Below are 20,163 nucleotides of genomic sequence, written 5' to 3' on the forward strand. Positions count from 1 at the left end.
CACTGTCCCATCAAACGCTCCCAGGGCAGGTACAGGGGGTTAGATACAGAGTAAAGCTCCCTCTACACTGTCCCATCAAACACTCCCAGGGCAGGTACAGCACGGGGTTAGATACAGAGTAAAGCTCCCTCTGCACTGCCCCATTAACCAATCCTCACCCCCCAAACTATGGGTCTCCTCACCTCCAAAATTGTGGGTCTCCTCAACCCCCAAACTGTGGGTCTCCTCACCCACCAAACTGTGGGTCTCCTCACCCCCCAAACTGTGGGTCTCCTCAACCCCCAAACTGTGGGTCTCCTCAGCCCCCAAACTGTGGGTCTCCTCACCCCCCAAACTGTGGGACTCCTCACACCCCAAACTGTGGGTCTCCTCACCCCCCCAAACTGTGGGTCTCCTCACCTCCCCCCCTCCCCCAAACTGTAGTTCACCTCACACCCCCCAAACTGTGGGACTCCTCACCTCCCCCCCTCCCCCAAACTGTGGGTCTCCTCACCCCCCAAACCGTGGGTCTCCTCACCTCCTTTGAAGAATTTGAAGACACAGCGTTTGCCACAGCCGGCGTTGCAGCACCTCTGCCAACGGTCGCAGTCCCCGTCTCCCTCACACTCGTCCCCCAGTTTCATGGTGCAAACCTTGCTCAGTGAGCTGGTGCTGGGGCACTGTCGTCTTTTGCCTTGTAAAGGAAGACACCCAGAGATGGTTAAAGCACAAGGGACGCTGGGCTTGAGAAACAGCCCGAGAGTACAAACGCAAGGGAGTTATTGTCCAAAGTGTTATAAACCCACTGCTTGGGCCACAGCTGGAGAATGGTGTCCAATTCTGGGCACCGCTAACTTTGGGAAGGATGTGAAGGCCTTGGAGAGGGTGCGGAGGGGATTTACCAGACAGGAACCGGCCACGAGGGACTTCAGTTATGGTAGAATTATGTCACAGGAGGAGGTCAGTTGGCCCGTCATGTCTGTGCCGGTCGACAAAAAGCTATGTGTGAGGGTTTCTGCCTCTACCACGCTTTCAGGCAGTGAGTTCCGCCCCAGACCCCCCCCACCCTCAGGGTGAAAGAAATTGACCTCAACTCCCCTCCAAACTTTCGACCAATTACTTTAAATCGATGCATCCTGGTTATTGACATCTCTGCTAAGAGAAATAGGTCATTCCTATCCACTCTATCAGCCTGGGGACTATCAGACACAGGGGCCTAGGGCCTATCAGATCCAGGGACCCGGGGCCTATCAGATCCAGGAACCGGGGACTATCAGACACAGGGGCCTGGGGACTATCAGACACAGGGGCCTGGGGACTATCAGACACAGGGGCCTGGGGACTATCAGACACAGGGGCCTGGGGACTATCAGACACAGGGGCCTGGGGACTATCAGACACAGGGGCCTGGGGACTATCAGACACAGGGGCCTGGGGACTATCAGACACAGGGGCCTGGGGACTATCAGACACAGGGGCCTGGGGCCTATCAGATCCAGGGACCCGGGGACTATCAGATCCAGGAACCGGGGACTATCAGACACAGGGGCCTGGGGACTATCAGACACAGGGGCCTGGGGACTATCAGACACAGGGGCCTGGGGACTATCAGACACAGGGGCCTGGGGACTATCAGACACAGGGGCCTGGGGACTATCAGACACAGGGGCCTGGGGACTATCAGACACAGGGGCCTGGGGACTATCAGACACAAGGTACCACAGCCTGGGGACTATCAGACACAGGGTACCACAGCCTGGGGCCTATCAGACACAAGGTACCACAGCCTGGGGACTATCAGACACAAGGTACCACAGCCTGGGGCCTAACAGAAACATGGTCCCACAGCCTGGGGCCTATCAGACACAGGGTCCCACAGCCTGGGGCGTATCAGACACAAGGTACCACAGCCTGGGGCCTATCAGACACAAGGTACCACAGCCTGGGGCCTATCAGAAACATGGTCCCACAGCCTGGGGCCTATCAGACACAGGGTCCCACAGCCTGGGGCGTATCAGACACAAGGTACCACAGCCTGGGGCTTTTCAGACACAGGGTACCACAACCTGGGGTCTATCAGACACAGAGTACCACAGCCTGGGGTCTAGCCTTGTCAGGCAGAGTGCACACAGTGGGTTCCTGCTGCTGTCGAGCGTTGGGAGTGTGGCGATGGTGCGAGCTGTGTATTATGGGGCCGCCCTTACTGTGCCAGGAGGAGTAAACACATCGCTTCCCACAACCGACGTCGCAGCACTGCTTCCACGACGAACATTCCTCATCACTGCGGCAAACCTGGCTCGAGTTCCTGGCGCAGATATGCCTCGCCCGGTATGAATCGGGGCATTCGTTTTCTTCATCTGCAAGAGGAAGTTGTATTTTACAGGAGGTGGGGGTTACACAGCACAAAACAGGTTAGTGTCGGAGGGGCAGTACAGACAACGCTGTCGGAGGGGCAGTACTGAGGGACCGCCATACTGCGCTGACAAGAGGGGCAGTACTTAGGGAGCGCTGTACTGCGTTGTCGGAGGGGCAGTACTGAAGAGAACTGCACTGCGCTGTCGGAGGGGTGGAACTGAGGGAGAGCCGCACTGTCGGAGGGGGCGGTACTGAGGGAGCGGCGCACTGTCGGAGGGGCGGTACTGAGGGGGCGCCGCACTGTCGGAGGGGCAGTACTGAGGGAGCACCGCCCTGCACTGTCGGAGGGGCAGTACTGAGGGAGAACTGCACTGTCGGAGGGGCGGTACTGAGGGAGCGGCGCACTGTCGGAGGGGCAGTACTGAGGGAGCGCTGCACTGTCGGATGGGCAGTACTGAGGGAGGTGCCACACTGTCGGAGGGTCAGTACTGAGGGAGCGCTGCACTGTCGGAGGGGCAGTACTGAGCGCCGCACTGCGCTGTCGGAAGGGCAGTACTGAGGGAGCGCCGCACTGCGCTGTCGGAAGGGCAGTACTGAGGGAGCGCTGTACTGCGCTGTAGGAGGGGGAGTACTGAGGGAGCACCGCACTGCACTGTCGGAGTGGCAGTACTGAGGGGGGGGTGCACTGCACTGTCGGAGGGGCAGTACTGAGGGAGCGTTGCACTGTCGGAGGGGCAGTACTGAGGGGGGGGCGCACTGTTGGAGGGGCAGTACTGAGGGAGCACCGCCCTGCACTGTCGGAGGGGCAGTACTGAGGGAGCACCGCACTGCGCTGTCGGAGGGGGAGTACTGAGGGAGCACCGCACTGCGCTGTCGGAAGGGCAGTACTGAGGGAGCGCCGCACTGCGCTGTCGGAAGGGCAGTACTGAGGGAGCGCCGCACTGCGCTGTCGGAAGGGCAGTACTGAGGGAGCACCGCACTGCGCTGTCGGAGGGGCAGTACTGAGGGGGGGGTGCACGGTCGGAGGGGGAGTACTGAGGGAGCACTGCACTGCACTGTCGGAGGGGCAGTACTGAGGGAGCGTTGCACTGTTGGGAGTGGCAGTACTGAGGGAGCGTTGCACTGTTGGAGGGGCAGTACTGAGGGAGCGTTGCACTGTCGGAGGGGCAGTACTGAGGCAGCGTTGCACTGTTGGAGGGGCAGTACTGAGGGAGCGTTGCACTGTTGGGAGTGGCAGTACTGAGGGAGCGTTGCACTGTCGGAGGGGCAGTACTGAGGCAGCGTTGCACTGTTGGAGTGGCAGTACTGAGGGAGCGTTGCACTGTCGGAGGGGGAGTACTGAGGGAGCACCGCACTGCACTGTCGGAGGGGCAGTACTGAGGGAGCGTTGCACTGTTGGGAGTGGCAGTACTGAGGGAGCGTTGCACTGTTGGAGGGGCAGTACTGAGGGAGCGTTGCACTGTTGGAGGGGCAGTACTGAGGCAGCGTTGCACTGTTGGAGGGGCAGTACTGAGGGAGCGTTGCACTGTTGGAGGGGCAGTACTGAGGGAGCGTTGCACTGTTGGAGGGGCAGTACTGAGGGAGCGTTGCACTGTCGGAGGGGCAGTACTGAGGGAGCGTTGCACTGTTGGAGGGGCAGTACTGAGGCAGCGTTGCACTGTTGGAGGGGCAGTACTGAGCGAGCGTTGCACTGTCGGAGTAGCAGTACTGAGGGAGCGTTGCACTGTTGGAGGGGCAGTACTGAGGGAGCGTTGCACTGTTGGAGGGGCAGTACTGAGGGAGCGTTGCACTGTTGGAGTGGCAGTACTGAGGGAGCATTGCACTGTTGGAGAGGCAGTACTGAGGGAGCGTTGCACTGTTGGAGGGGCAGTACAGAGGGAGCGTTGCACTGTTGGAGGGGCAGTACTGAGGGAGCGTTGCACTGTTGGAGGGGCAGTACTGAGGGAGCATTGCACTGTTGGAGGGGCAGTACTGAGGGAGCGTTGCACTGTCGGAGGGGCAGTACTGAGGCAGCGTTGCACTGTTGGAGTGGCAGTACTGAGGCAGCATTGCACTGTTGGAGGGGCAGTACTGAGGGAGCATTGCACTGTTGGAGGGGCAGTACTGAGGGAGCGTTGCACTGTCGGAGGGGTTGTCATTCGGCTGTGTCGTCAAGCCGAGAAACCGTCTGAGCTCTCCATCCCCCTCGCCCGTTGCCCAGTCCAGCCGTTTCGCTCCTTACCCATGTCTGTGAAACTGGCGACACAGATTTTTCCGCATTTGGTGTCACAGCAGGTCTGCCAACTGTCACAATCGTTGTCCCCGCTGCACTGGTCCCCGAGCTTCAGGTCACACATCGGAGCGAGCCGGTAGGGGGCTGGACAGGTGTCGTCCTCTGGAACACAGAAATCAGGGGTCAGTCAGGAACCGAGAACCTTCCAGCTCCGGCTGATGGAGAGGGTCTTCCTCGGGACCCTCCCTAATCCTTCCGGACCGCCGTAATGCAGGGTCTGCCTCTGGACCCACCCTAATCTTTTGGGACAGCCCTAATCGAGAGTGTCCCTCGGGCCCCCCTAATTCTTCCGGACCACCTAATCGAGGGACTCGCTCGGTATGCCCCGAATCGAGGGTCTCCAGAATCGAGGGACTCGCTCGGTATGCCCCGAACGTGGGGAGTCCCTCGGTACCCCCTAATCGAGGGACTCCCTCGGTAGCCCCCTAATCGAGGATTAAGAAGGATCCATGTAATCGGGGATCAATGGCGAGGCAGCTTGGCCCAGGCTCCATCCCGGGCCTAGTGCTGAGTTAGCCTGATCTCTCACACCCGGTGTGGGACTGAGCCCCCCCACACACACATACACAGGGCAGGAAAGGTCCAGGCTCCATCCCGGGCCTAGTGCTGGTTCCGCGGGTCCAGGAGATGGAGTCCGATCATCACAGACCCTTGGAAACACTCACTGGCCATGAAGAAGCGGGGAACACATCTCTTTCCACAGTCGGCGTCACAGCACGAGGACCAGGCCAGGCAGTCAGCATCACTCTCACACATGGCTCCCAGCCTCATCTCGCAGAAGGAGTCCAATCGGCTGGAGGCTGGGCACTGGGTCGCTGCAAGGTACAAGGTGGTAGTGAGATAGAGAGAAGCAGGGCCAGTGTCCACCTCACTGTCCCATCAAACACTCCCAGGGCACGTACAGGGGGTTAGATACAGAGTAAAGCTCCCTCTACACTGTCCCATCAAACACTCTCAGGGCAGCTGCAGCACAGGGTTAGATACAGAGTAAAGCTCCCTCTACACTGTACCATCAAACACTCCCAGGGCAGGTACAGCATGGGATTAGATACAGAGTAAAGCTCCCTCTACACTGTACCATCAAACACTCCCAGAGCAGGTAAAGCACAGGGTTAGATACAGAGTAAAGCTCCCTCTACACTGTACCATCAAACACTCCCAGGGCAGGTACAGGGGGTTAGATTCAGAGTAAAGCTCCCTCTACACTGTCCCATCAAACACTCCCAGGGCAGGTACAGCACAGGGTTAGATACAGAGTAAAGCTCCCACTACACTGACCCATCAAACACTTCCAGGGCAGGTACACGGGATTAGATACAGAGTAAAGCTCCCTCTGCACTGTCCCATCAAACACTCCCAGGGCAGGTACAGCACGGGGTTAGATACAGAGTAAAGCTCCCTCTACACTGTCCCATCAAACACTCCCAGGGCAGGTACAGCTCAGGGTTAGATACAGAGTAAAGCTCCCTCGACACTGTCCCATCAAACACTCGCAGGGCAGGTACAGCACGGGGTTAGATACAGAGTAAAGCTCCCTCTACACTGTACCATCAAACACTCCCAGAGCAGGTACAGCACAGGGTTAGATACAGAGTAAAGCTCCCTCGACACTGTACCATCAAACACTCCCAGGGCAGGTACAGGGGGTTAGATACAGAGTAAAGCTCCCTCTACACTGTCCCATCAAACACTTCCAGGGCAGGTACACGGGATTAGATACAGAGTAAAGCTCCCTCTACACTGTCCCATCAAACACTCCCAGGGCAGGTACAGGGGGTTAGATACAGAGTAAAGCTCCCTCTGCACTGTCCCATCAAACACTCCCAGGGCAGGTACAGCTCAGGTTAGATACAGAGTAAAGCTCCCTCGACACTGTCCCATCACACACTCCCTGGGCAGGTACAGCACAGGTTAGATACGGAGTAAACTGTTACCTCTGGTGAGGAACTTAGGGACACATCTGTTTCCACAACTAGCGTCGCAACAAGTTTGCCAAGCCTCACAGCTGCTGTCGTTGTTGCACTGGGTGTTGAAGCTCATCGTACAGATGTGGGTCATTCTGGAAGGTTCCGGGCATCTCCGTTCACGCCCTGTGGAAAGAACATGATCGGTCAGTGCTGCTCGCCATCGATTGATCACTCCCTGACCGAGCTGGGGCTAGAGGTGGGCACCGGGGGGCTTGGGCGTGTCGACAGTGCCTGCCCCACTGACCCCGTCAGAGAGAGAGGGGCCTCCATCTCTTCTGGCCCTGGGATTTGACTCCAGGTGCCCAGTGGACGAGAGGACACCGTGCTCCCACCCAGTTCCTCCGTCAGTTTGGTCCCCTTCCCTGTAAACCTACCTTGGACTGGAGGCCACGGAGGTTCACTAGACCGATTCCTGGGGTGAGAGGGTTGTCCTATAAGAACATAAGAAATAGGTGCAGGAGTAGGCCATACGGCCTCTCGAGCCTGCTGCTCAATTTAATACGATCATGGCTGATCCGATCATGGACACAGCTCCACTTCCCTGCCCGTCCCCTTATCCCCTTATCGGTTAAGAAACTGTCTCTCTCTGTCTTAAATTTATTCAATGTCCCAACTTCCATAGCTCTCTGAGGCAGCGAATCCCACAGATTTACAACTCTCTGAGAGAAGAAATTCCTCCTCATCTCAGTTTTAAATGGGCGGCCCCTTATTCTAAGATTATGACCCCTAGTTCTAGTCTCCCCCAGCAGTGGAAACATCCTCTCTGCATCCACCTTGTCAAGCCCCATCATAATCTTATATGTTTCGGTAAGATCACCTCTCATTCTTCTGAATTCCAATCAGTAGAGGCCCAACCTACTCAACCTTTCCTCATAAGTCAAACCCCTCATCTATGGAATCAACCGAGTGAACCTTCTCTGAACTGCCTCCAAAGCAAGTATATCCTTTCGTAAATATGGAAAACTAAACTGTGCGCAGTACTCCAGGTGTGGCCTCACCAATACCCTGTATAACTGTAGCAAGACTTCCCTGTTTTTATGGCCCATCCCCTTTGCAATAAAGGCCAAGATTCCACTGGATTTCCTGATGAAGAGGGATTGAGTAGATTGGGCCTATACTCTTCTGGGGTTTCGGAGAATGAGAGGTTATTGAAACGTATACATTTCTGAGAGGGGATTGACAGGGTAGATGCAGGGAGAATGTTTCACCCTGGAGAGTGTAGAACCAGGAGTCACACAGTCTCAGGATAAGGGGTCGGCCATTTAGGACTGAGGATAAATTTCTTCACTCAGAGAGTGGTGAACCTTTGGAATTCTCGACCCTAGAGGGCTGTGTAGGCTCAGTCATTGAGTATATTCAAGAAGCAGATCACTCGATTCTTGGACACAATGTGAATCGAGGGATATGGGGACAGAGCGGGAAAGTGGACTTGCGGTAGAAAATCGGCCATGATCTTATGCAATGGCGGAGAAGGCTGGTGTGGCCGAATGGCCGAGCCCTGCTCTAATTCTTACGTTCTTCGGTTCTTATATCAGACAGACAGGTGCCCCTCTATCTCCTCAGAGTCTGGGATTTGACCTTCGGGAGCCACAGGGTGGAGGGTCACAGTTCCCGAAGCGGACAGGGATACACACAGTTGGGTTTGATGCCTGTAATCTGGAGCTCGTTCCCCCACCCCCAGTTCCCCCTCTCCGCCCTCCATCACCAGGTGTTTGGGGGCCGGGGGAGGGGGGCAAAGACCCGATCGGTTAGCTTACCCTTGCCGGAGAACGAGTGGACACATCGGTTGCCACAGCTGGTGTTACAGCAGGTCTGCCAGGCGTAGCAGTCGTCGTCGTCATCGCACACCTCCCCGAACTTCAGTTCGCACATGAAGGAGAGTCGCTGTGGGGCGGGGCAGTTACCGGCAGTCTGATCTGGAGAAAGGACAGGCAAGAGCTGGGAATGGGTGGGATTGAGGATTGCAGCACCGGGGCGTCTCTGGCGTGCTGAGCAACTGAGGAACAGGAGGCCTATTCAGCCCCTCGGCCTGTTACACATGAACAGGAGGCCTATTCAGCCCCTCGGGCCTGTTACACAGGAACAGAAGGCCCATTCAGCCCCTCGGGCGTGTTACACAGGAACAGGAGGCCCATTCAGCCCCTTGGGCCTGTTACACAGGAACAGGAGGCCCATTCAGCCCGTCGGGCCTGTTACACAGGAACAGGAGGCCCATTCGGCACTTCGAGCCTGTTACACAGGAACAGGAGGAGGTCCATTCAGCCCCTCGGACCTGTTACACAGGAACAGGCGGCCCATTCAGCCCATCGGGCCTGTTACACAGGAACAGGAGGCCCATTCGGCCCCTCGAGCCTGTAACACAGGAACAGGAGGCCCATTCAGTCCTCAGAATCTGTTACCATAGAAAATAAAAATAGGTCACCTTGGACGTCCCAAACCGCTTTACAGCCAATGAAGTACATATTGAAGTGGAGTCACGGTTGTAATGTGGGAAATGCGGCAGCCAATTTGCGCACAGCAGGCTCCCACTAACAGCAACGTGATTATGACCCAGATAATCTGTTTTAGTGATGTTGATTGAAGGATAGATATTGGTCAGCACCAAAGAGTAGTTACTCAACGGGATACAAGGCCTAGTTTGGGCAACCTGTGAGGCTGCTGGGAGCAGGGGCCAATCAGTCCCAGGCTGCTGGGGTCAGGGACCTATCAGTCCCAGGCTGCTGGGAGCAGGGGCCTATCAGTCCCAGGCTGCTGGGGTCAGGGGCCTATCAGTCCCAGGCTACAGGGAGCAGGATCCTATCAGTCCCAGGCTGCTGGGGTAAGGGGCCTATCGGTCCCAGGCTGCCGGGACTGTGGTTCTGCTTTTCTTTGATCTGAGGCAGTCGGGTTCTTTGCTGGACAGACTGACCACGTGGCTTTACCTGCCAATGCCGCAGTCTGGCCCTGCCCCATGAAGGAGTGGACACATCTCCTGCCACAGGAAGTCTGGCAACACCGCTTCCACTTCCCGCAATCCCCATCCTCCTCACAGGACTCGCTGCGATTCGTTTCGCACACTCGTTCCAGTCTGGACACAGCAGGGCATTCCTTGGCATTCCACTCTGCGAAAGCAAGGGTTTGAGTTAGGGGTGGTAACAGGAAATACAGAGAGAGAGTGAGAGACAAAGAAGGAGAGAGAGAGAGAGAGAGAGAGAGAGAGAGAGAGAGAGAGAGAGAGACTGCGAGTGGGAGAGAGCCAGAGGGAGAGAGAGAGAGAGAGAGAGAGAGAGAGAGACAGAGAGGGAGAGACAGAGGGAGAGACAGAGATAGAGACAGAGAAAGAGAGGGAGAGATAGAGAGGGAGTCATAGAGAGAGAGAGAGAGAGAGTGTGTCATGTATTCAACTGTCATTGTAATCCATGTATAAACTGACCTAAGTTGTACACCGTGAGAAAACTGACCACTAGGTGGTGAACTTGTGGGAGACACTCCTAACCTGGACTTTCAGGTATAAAAGTAGAAGCTCCACCCATCTTCTCCACTTCAGTGCTGGCGAATAAAGGTTACTGGTCACAGAGTGACCTTCTCTCTAGTATGGGCCTCGTGTGCATTTGTACTGTATAGTAAGAACATATTATTGGCGACGAGAAACTGGGATTTAAACCACGCGAGCATGGCCACTAGCAGCACAGACGAGAGGAACTGTGTTGGTGATAATTGGGACGATTTTATTGAGAGACTACAGCAAATTTTTGTCACTAAGGAATGGCTGGGACAGGATTCGGCTGACAAACGCAGGGCTCATCTCCTGACGGTTTGTGAATCCAGAACGTACTGCAGCCAGGTTGATGTACGAGGAGGACGGGCCCGATATAAGCCCTACGAGGCCAAATGGACACTGGGGGAAATCACTGGAAGCTGAAGTTCAGCGAGTTCATGTGGAGCACATAAACAGTTCATACATCAGGACGCCACCGATAATGATGAAAGTGCTCCTCAATGGCATCCCAGTATCAATGGAGTTAGACACAGATGGGCCAGCCAGTCGCTGATGAGTATCAAACAGTTCGACAAGTTGTGGGCGTCCAAGGCCAGGAGGCCAAAATTATTGCTGATTGACTCACAGCTACGGACATATACAAAGGAGATCATTCCAGTGCTCGGCAGCGCCACGGTAGTCGTGACCCACAAAGATTCGGAGAACAGGTTGCCACTCTGGATTATCCCGAGGGACGGTCCCGCACTGCTGGGGAGGAGTTGGCTTGCTGTCATGAACTGGAAATGGGGCGATGTCAATGCAATTTCTTCTGTGGAGCGAATATCATGCTCACAGGTCCTGGACAAATTTGACTCACTATTTCAACTCAGCATTGGCACTTTCATGGGGACCAAGGTAGTGATTCACATAAACCCGGACGCCAGGCCAGTACACCACAAGGCCAGAGCGGTGCCGTACATGATGCGAGAAAAGATAGAAGGCGAATTGGACTGCCTGCTGAGGGAAGGCATCATCTCGCCAGTCGAATTCAGTGACTGGGCGAACCCGATTGTGCCGGTGCTCAAGGCGGCTGGGTCGGTCAGGATATGTGGTGATTACAAGGCCACCATCAATCGGGTGTCACTCCAAGACCAGTACCCGCTACTGAGAGCTGAGGATCTCTTTGCTATCCGGTGGCAAACTTTTTTCAAAATTGGACCTGACCTCAGCTTACATGACCCAGGAGCTGGCGAGTGAGTCGAAGAAGCTGACCACCATCACGACACACAAGGGATTGTTTGAGTACAACAGATGTCCGCCGCGATCTTTCAACGAAACATGGAAAGTCTCCTCAAGTCGATTCCAAGGACGGTGGTTTTTCAAGACGACATCCTCATCCCGGGTTACGATACTGAAGAACACCACAACCTGGAGGAGGTGCTACGCAGACTGGACCGGGTAGGTCTGCGACTGAAAAAGGCGAAGTGCGTCTTCCTAGCTCCAGAGGTAGAATTCCTGGGGATGAGGGTAGCAGCAGACGGGATCAGAGGTGCTGCGTCCAAAACGGAAGCGATCCAGAGAGCACCCAGACCCCGTAACACGACGGAGCTGCGTTCGTTCCTGGGGCTCCTGAACTATTTTGGTAATTTTCTTCCCAAACTGAGCACGCTGTTAGAGCTGCTACACGTGCTCCTACGCAAAGGTCGCAAATGGGTCTGGGGGGACAGCCACGGAAGGGCTTTTGATAGAGCACGCAATTTGTTATGCTCCAACATGCAAGAAAATTGTTTTAACGTGCGATGTGTCGTCCTATGGGCTCGGGTGTGAGTTAATGCCAAGGGTCAGTTACAGCCAGTAGCTTATGCCTCCAGATGTCTGTCCCAGACAGAAAGGGGCTACGGGATGGTAGAAAAGGAAACGTTTGCATGTGTATATGCAGTAAAAAAAATGCACCAGTACCTGTTTGGCAGGAAATTTGAGCTGGAGACAGATCACAAACCCCCAACGTCCCTTTTGGCCGACAACAAGGCCATAAATGCAAATGCGTCGGCCCGCATACAGAGGTGGGCATTCACGTTAGTCGCCTATGACTATACAATTCGGCACAGACCGGGCACTGAAAACTGCGCCGATGCACTCAGCAGGCTCCCACTTGCCACCACCGAGGGGGCAACCGAGCATGCTGTTGAGATGGTCATGGCTGTTGAAGCTTTTGAAAGCGAAGACTCACCCGTGACAGCCCGTCAGATCAAAGTCTGGACAAATAGAGACCCGCTACTGTCTTCAGTCAAGAAATGTGTCCTGAATGGGGACTGGGCAGCCACATACGGGGCATGCCCCGAGGCATTTAAACAATTTCACAGGCGCAAGGATGAACTCTCGATTCAGGCCGATTGCCTACTATGGGGAAACCGAGTAGTCATGCCCCAGATGTGCAAAGAGGCGTTCATCCGAGAACTCCACAATGAGCACCTGGACATTGTCATGATGAAGGCAATTGCCAGGTCACACGTTTGGTGGCCAGGGATAGATGCAGACTTGGAACTTTGTGTTCGTAGGTGCAACACGTGTGCCCAGCTGGGCAATGCGCCCAGGGATGCCCCCCCTTCGCCCCTGGTCCTGGCCCGCCAAGCCATGGTTACGCATCCATGTGGACAACGCAGGTCCTTTCATGGGAAAAATGTTTTTGGTTGTAGTAGACGCCTACTCCGAATGGATCGAGTGTGACATTCTCAATTCAAGCACATCCTCTGCCACGGTAGAAAGTCTACGGGCAATGTTCACCGCCCATGGTCTACCGGATGTCTTGGTCAGCGACAATGGCCCGTGCTTTACAAGCATTGAATTCCAGGACTTCATGGCAGGAAATGGTATCAACCATGTCAGAACGGCACCGTTCAAGCGGCCTCAAACGGCCAGACGGAACGAGCAGTGCAGATAATCAAACAGGGGATGCTCAGAATCCAAGGGGGTTCCCTACAAAGCCGCTTATCACGCCGCCTGCTGGCCAATAGATCCCGACCACACTCGCTCACAGGGGTTCTACCCGCAGAGCTGCTTCTGAAAAGGACGCTAAAAACCAGGTTATCCCTTATACACCCCACCGTGAAAGAAATTGTTGAGAGCAGGCGCCGATCACAATGTGACTACCATGACGGGAATGCGAGGGCGCGATGTATTATGTCAATGACCCTGTCTTTGTCCTCAACTATGCTGCAGGGCCCAAATGGCTCACAGGCAATGTGATTGTCAAAGAGGGGAATAGGATTCTGGTAGTTAAACTTACCAATGGACAAATCTGCCACAGACACGTGGATCAAACAAAAAGGAGGTTCAGCAACCCCATAGAAGCAGAGAAAGAACACGACGTAGAGTTTACTCCACCACAGGTGACCGAACACAAGAACCAAGTGAAGAAGAGCCCAGTCACTGTGGGCAGTCCGGACAGGCCTGAGGCACCGCAAACAGCAGACACTCAGGCCAGCGCCCAACAACCGGAGCCCCAACTCAGGCGCTCTATAAGGGAGCGTAAACCACCAGAGAGACTCAACCTGTGATCCCAATAAGACTTTGCGGGGGGGAGGTGATGTCATGTATTCAACTGTCATTGTAACCCATGTATAAACTGACCTAAGTTGTACACCGTGAGAACACTGACCACTAGGTGGTGAACTTGTGGGAGACACTCCTAACCTGGACTTTCAGGTATAAAAAGGGAAGCTCCACCCATCTTCTCCACTTCAGTGCTGGCGAATAAAGGTTATTGGTCACAGAGTGACCTTCTCTCTAGTATGGGCCTCGTGTGCATTTGTACTTTATAGTAAGGACATACTAGAGTGAGAGACAGAAAGAGAGGGAGAGAGACAGAGAGGGAGAGAGAGAGAGGAGTGAGAGACAGAGAGGGAGAGACAGACAGCCAAAGAGAGTGACAGAGAGAGAAAGAGAGAGAGAGCGAGAGAGTCAGAGAGCGAGTCAGAGGGAGAGCGAGACAGGGAGAGAGAGGCCGAGATAGAGAAAGTGATAGAGAGAGACAGAGAGGGATAAAGAGGGAGAGACAGAGTGAGAAAGTAGGACAGAGAGGCAGAAAGAGCAAGAGACAGATACAATGAGTGAGAGTGAGAGGGAGAGAGAGAGAGAGAGAGCGAAAGGGAGAGAGAGAGTCAGAGACCAAGTCGGAGGGAGAGCGAGACAGGGAGCGAGAAGCCGAGATGGAGAAAGTGATAAAGAGAGACAGAGAGGGATAAAGAGGGAGAGACAGAGTGAGAAAGTAGGACAGAGAGGGAGAAAGAGCAAGAGACAGATACAATGAGTGAGAGGGAGAGAGAGAGAGAGAGCGAAAGGGAGAGAGAGAGTCAGAGACCAAGTCGGAGGGAGAGCGAGACAGGGAGCGAGAAGCCGAGATGGAGAAAGTGATAAAGAGATACAGAGAGGGATAAAGAAGGAGAGACAGAGTGAGAAAGTCGGACAGAGAGGGAGAAAGAGCAAGAGACAGATACAATGAGTGAGAGGGAGAGAGAGAGAGAGTGAGAGGGAGAGAGAGAGTCAGAGAGCAAGTCAGAGGGAGAGCGAGACAGAGAGAGAGAGGCCAAGATGGAGAAAGTGATAGAGAGAGACAGAGAGGGATAAAGAGGGAGAGACAGAGTGATAAAGTTGGACAGAGAGGGAGAAAGAGCAAGAGATAGATGTAGTGAGTGAGAGGAAGAGAGAGAGAGAGAGAGGCCCATCCCGAGACCTGAACAGACCTGTCGAGGGTTTAGACGAGGAACTCCCTCCATGGAACTTTCCGAAGAAGGATGGGACACATCGCTTCTGACAACCAGCGTCACAGCAGGTTTGGGAACCGTCGCAATCTCCATCTTCCTCACACACCTTCCCGAACGTGGAGTTACACACACGAGCCAGAAGATCGGGGCGTGGACAGCTGCCATCCTCTGCACCCGAGAGAGAGAGCGAGACAGCACAGCTTGGGTTAGATACAGAGTAAAGCTCCCTCTACACTGTCCCATCAAACACTCCCAGGGCAGGTCCAGGGGGTTAGATACAGAGTAAAGCTCCCTCTACACTATCCCATCAAAACACTCCCAGGCAGGTACAGCATGGGTTAGATACAGAGTAAAGCTCCCTCGGCACTGTCCCATCAAACACTCCCAGGGCAGGTACAGCACGGGGTTAGATACAGAGTAAAGCTCCCTCTGTACTGTCCCATCAAAACACTCCCAGGGCAGGTACAGCATGGGTTAGATACAGAGTAAAGCTCCCTCGGCACTGTCCCATCAAACACTCCCAGGGCAGGTACAGCATGGGTTAGATACAGAGTAAAGCTCCCTCGGCACTGTCCCATCAAACACTCCCAGGGAAGGTACAGCACGGGGTTAGATACAGAGTAAAGCTCCTTCTACACTGTCCCATCAAACAATTCCAGGGCAGGTACAGCACGGGGTGAGATACAGAGTAAAGCTCCCTCTACACTGTCCCCAACAAACACTCCCAGAGCAGGTACAGGGGGTTAGATACAGAGTAAAGCTCCTTCTGCACAGTCCCATGAAACAATTCCAGGGCAGGTACAGCATGGGGTTAGATACAGAGTAAAGCTCCCTCTACACTGTCCCATCAAACACTCACAGGGCAGGTACAGCACGGGGTTAGATACAGAGTAAAGCTCCCTCTACACTGTCCCATCAAACACTCCCAGGGCAGGTACAGCACCGTATTAGATACGGAGTAAAGCTCCCTCTACACTGTCCCATCAAACACTCACAGGGCAGGTACAGCATGGGGTTAGGTACAGAGTAAAGCTCAGACAGTTATACTCACCTCCTCTGAAACTCTTGAAGACACACCGGGCCCCGCAGGGCGTTGGGCAGCACGTCTGCCACCTGCCGCAGTGACTCTCGCCCTCACACGCTTCCCCCATGGTCGAATTGCAGACAAATTTCAACCTGCTGGCGGGAGAGCACTTCCCGGGTTTGTCCCCTGCAAAGCCAAAAATTGGATGTCACAGGACGGGCAAGTGGTGCAGCTTCCCGACGTGCATTCCCGCGCTGGCTTCAGTCCTTGCATGTCCCCGAAACGCCGCCGGGCCAACTCTGACCCCTGGGGCCTGTCAGACCTTGAGCCCTGGGGACTATCAGTCCCTGACCCCTGGGGACTATTAGTCCCTGACCCCTGGGGCCTATCAGACCCTAACCCCTGGGGCCAATCAGACCCTGACCCCTGGGGCCAATCAGACACTGACCCCTGGGGCCAATCAGACCCTGACCCCTGGGGCCAATCAGACCCTGACCCCTGGGGTCTAACAGACCCTGACCCCTGGGGCCAATCAGACACTGACCCCTGGGGCCAATCAGACCCTGACCCCTGGGGCCAATCAGACCCTGACCCCTGGGGCCAATCAGACCCTGACCCCTGGGGTCTAACAGACCCTGACCCCTGGGGCCAATCAGACACTGACCCCTGGGGCCAATCAGACCCTGACCCCTGGGGCCAATCAGACACTGACCCCTGGGGTCTAACAGACCCTGACCCCTGGGGCCAATCAGACCCTGACCCCTGGGGCCAATCAGACCCTGACCCCTGGGGTCTAACAGACCCTGACCCCTGGGGCCTATCAGACACTGACCCCTGGGGACTATCAGACCCTGACCCCTGGGGCCAATCTGACACTGACCCCTGGGGACTATCAGACCCTGACCCCTGGGGCCTATCAAGCACTGACCCCTGGGGCCTATCAGACACTGACCCCTGGGGCCTATCAGATTCTGACCCATGGAGCCTGGGGCCTATCGGACTCTCCCTCGGACTTGCCTCACCTTGTGTGAACGAGTAGACACATTTTTTGCCACACCCAATATCGCAGCACTGTTTATGGGCAGTGCAATCATCATCGTCCTCACAAGACTGGGTGAAATTCTTCTTGCACAGAAATGTCACTTTGGAAAGTTCCGGGCATTTCTTTTGTTTCACTAAATAAAACAGAATTTAAAATGAGTTAAATGGCTGAGGAGGCAAATTTGTAAAACCCCAACACTGTCCCATCGAACACTCCCAGGACGGGTACAGGGGGTTAGATACAGAGTAAAGCTCCCTCTACACTGTCCCATCAAACACTCCCAGGGCAGGTATAGGGGGTTAGATACAGAGTAAAGCTCCCTCTACACTGTCCCATCAAACACTCCCAGGGCAGGTATAGCACGGGTTTAGATACACAGTAAAGTGTCATGTGTGTAAGACTTGCCACCAGCGGGTGCACCTGTGGGAGACCCAAGTGTCACTTGCACACCCTGAGCAAGCAGGTATAAAAGGCAGTCTACCATGCTGCTTCCTCACTCTGGAGTTACAATAAAGAGACCAGTTTGAGCTACAGATATACAGTCTTGTGGAATAATGTGAAGATAACAATTGGCGATGAGTAACACATCACGAACTTTCACGCGGTTATGGCTGCTGTTGGAATTCCTGAGAGATTTCTTGAGGGTGATGATTGGGAAGCCATCGTTGAGCTTCTTGACCAGTACTTCGTGGCCAACGAGCTGGAAAAGGAAGAAACCACGGTCAAGCGCAGGGCGATTCACCTCACTGTTTGCGGGTCCACGATATATGGCTTCATCAAAAATCTGCTGACACTGACAAACCCAACAGACAAGATATATGAAGAGTTGTGCACGCTGGTTCGGGAACACCTCAAGCCGAAGGAGAGCATCTTGGCCAGGTATCGCTTTTACACGCACCATCGGTCCGAGGGCCAGGACGTGGCGAGCTATTTCGCCGACCTACGACTCCTTGCGGGACTGTGCGTATTTGCTGCATTTTTGGGGGAAGTGTTGCGGGACTTTTTCGTGCTTGGAATCGGCCATGAGGTCATTCTTCGCAAACTGCTGTCTGCCGAATCCCTAGATCTGAGCAAGGCCATCACGGTAGCCCAGGCTTTTATGTCCACGAACTATAGCACTAAACAGATATCTTCACAGCATCGAAACTCACCGGCAAGTACTGTGCATAAAATAACGCCTTCAGCAGGCAGAACTGTACATGGCAGGGCCTACACGCCCGCAGATGCCAGACCTAGGGTGAATCAAGAGTCCGCTGTGGGGCGTGAATGCGAATCCATTAGCACCATGTTTGCGTTGCCGGGGTAATCACAGAGCCCATCAATGCCGATTCAAGCACGACATGTGCAAGGACTGTGGAACAATGGGGCACCTCCAGCGAAGGTGCAGACATGCTGCGACTCACCACGTGGCAGAGTCGGCAGAAGATGACCGATCCGGCGTGGATCACGCTGAACCAGTAAGAGAGGCAACTCAACCCGAGGCTGAAGAGGAAGTGTATGGGGTATACACCTTCACCACCAAAAGCCCTCCGATAATGTTAAAAATCAAATTAAACGGCAGTCCAGTTTCTATGGAATTGGACATGGGGGCGAGTCAATCAATTATGAGCCAGAAGGCTTTTGAGAAACTGTCGGTCAACAAGGCACAAAGGCCAAATCTAAGTCTGATCCACACCAAGCTGCACACTTACACCAAAGAGCTCATACCAGTCATTAGCAGTGCGGCAGTGAAGGTATTGTACGATGGAGCTGTGCATGATTTACCACTTTGGATTGTACCAGGCGATGGCCCAACTCTGATCGGCAGAAGCTGGCTAGGAAAGATCCGATGAAACTGGGACGGCATCAAGTCACTGTCTTCGGTGGATGACGCCTCGTGCGCCCAAGTGCTAAACAAATTCCCGTCATTATTCGAGCCAGGCATCGGCAACTTCACAAGCGCCAAAATGCAGATCCATCTAGTCCCTGATGCACGTGCATCACAAGGTCCAAGCGGTTCCATACATAATGCGAGAGAAAGTCGAGATCGAGCTGGACAGACTTCAACGAGAAGGGGTCATATTGCCAGTCGAGTTCAACGAGTGGGCCAGTCCAATTGTTCCGGTGTTGCAAAACGACGGGACGATCAGAAACTGCGGAGACTACAAGGTAATGATCAAAAGAGTCTCGTTACAGGACCAGTACCCACTACCCAAAGCGGATGACCTGTTCGCTACGCTGGCAGGGGGGAAGTTGTTCACCAAGCTGGATCTAACCTCTGCTTACATGACACAGGAGCTGGCTGAACCTTTGAAAAAATTGGCGTGCCTCAACACACACAAAGGACTGTTCATATACCACAGGTGCCCCTCTGGGATTCGCTAGGCTGCGGCCATCTTCCAGAGGAACATGGAGAGTCTGCTGAAATCGGTTCCGCGCACCGTGGTGTTTCAAGACGACATCGTATTCATTGGCCGCAACAACACTGCACACTTGCACAACCTTGAAGAGGTTCTCAAGCGACTGGACAGAGTGAGACTCAGGCTGAAACGCTCCAAGTGTGTTTTCCTGGCGCCAGAGGTCGAATTTCTGGGGAGAAGGATTGCGGCGGACAGCATCAGACCCACGGACTCCAAGACAGAGGCCATCAGGGATGCACCGATACCACAGAATGTGAAGGAGCTGCGTTCGTTCCTGGGACTCCTCAACTATTTTCCGAACTTTCTACCGGGGTTGAGCACTTTGCTGGAACCACTGCATTTATTGCTACGTAAGGGTGACAACTGGGTTTGGGGTATATCTCAAGAGACAGCCTTTAACAAGGCCAGAAACCTGCTACGTTCTAACAAGTTACTTGTATTGTATGACTTGTATTGTATGTTTAGTACTAAGCTTGTGATGCATCTTCGTACGGGGTTGGTTGTGTGTTACAGTAAGCCAATGGGTCAGGCAAACTGCAACCGGTTGCATATGCGTCCAGAGGCTTATGTAAGGCTGAAAGAGCCAACAGTGTGGTTGAGAAAGAAGCATTAGCATGCGTATACGGAGTTAAGAAAATGCACCAATACCCATTTGGACTCCGGTTCGAGATCGAAACTGACCACAAGCCGCTCATTTTGTTGTTCTCAGAAAGCAAAGGTATTAACACCTTCGTCCCGCATCCAAAGATGGGCACTAACGTTATCTGTGTATGATTATGTCATCCGCCACAGACCAGGCACTGAGAACTGTGCGGATGCCCTCAGTTGGCGACCATTGCCCACCACCGGGGTGGAAATGGTGCAACCCGCAGACTTGCTTCTTGTAATGGATGCTTTTGAGAGCG

General features: G+C 54.3%; 1 protein-coding gene across 1 annotated transcript in view; it reads right to left on the reverse strand.

Moving 5' to 3' along the window:
- Positions 1 to 6,517: 6,517 nt before the first annotated feature.
- The window catches only part of LOC139250219 (fibrillin-2-like), an 88,073-nt gene continuing 74,427 nt past the window's right edge, over positions 6,518 to 20,163 (reverse strand). Inside the window, exons 39-44 of the mRNA XM_070872711.1 lie at positions 16,840 to 16,992; positions 15,845 to 16,003; positions 14,773 to 14,961; positions 9,495 to 9,674; positions 8,331 to 8,489; positions 6,518 to 6,696 (exon numbers count right to left, since the gene is read on the reverse strand). Of these exons, the coding sequence (XP_070728812.1) occupies positions 6,518 to 6,696; positions 8,331 to 8,489; positions 9,495 to 9,674; positions 14,773 to 14,961; positions 15,845 to 16,003; positions 16,840 to 16,992 (1,019 nt within the window). The remainder of the gene's footprint in view (positions 6,697 to 8,330; positions 8,490 to 9,494; positions 9,675 to 14,772; positions 14,962 to 15,844; positions 16,004 to 16,839; positions 16,993 to 20,163) is intronic.

The sequence above is a fragment of the Pristiophorus japonicus genome, unplaced genomic scaffold (assembly GCF_044704955.1).
Source record: "Pristiophorus japonicus isolate sPriJap1 unplaced genomic scaffold, sPriJap1.hap1 HAP1_SCAFFOLD_351, whole genome shotgun sequence".
NCBI classification, from domain to species: Eukaryota; Metazoa; Chordata; class Chondrichthyes; family Pristiophoridae; genus Pristiophorus; species Pristiophorus japonicus.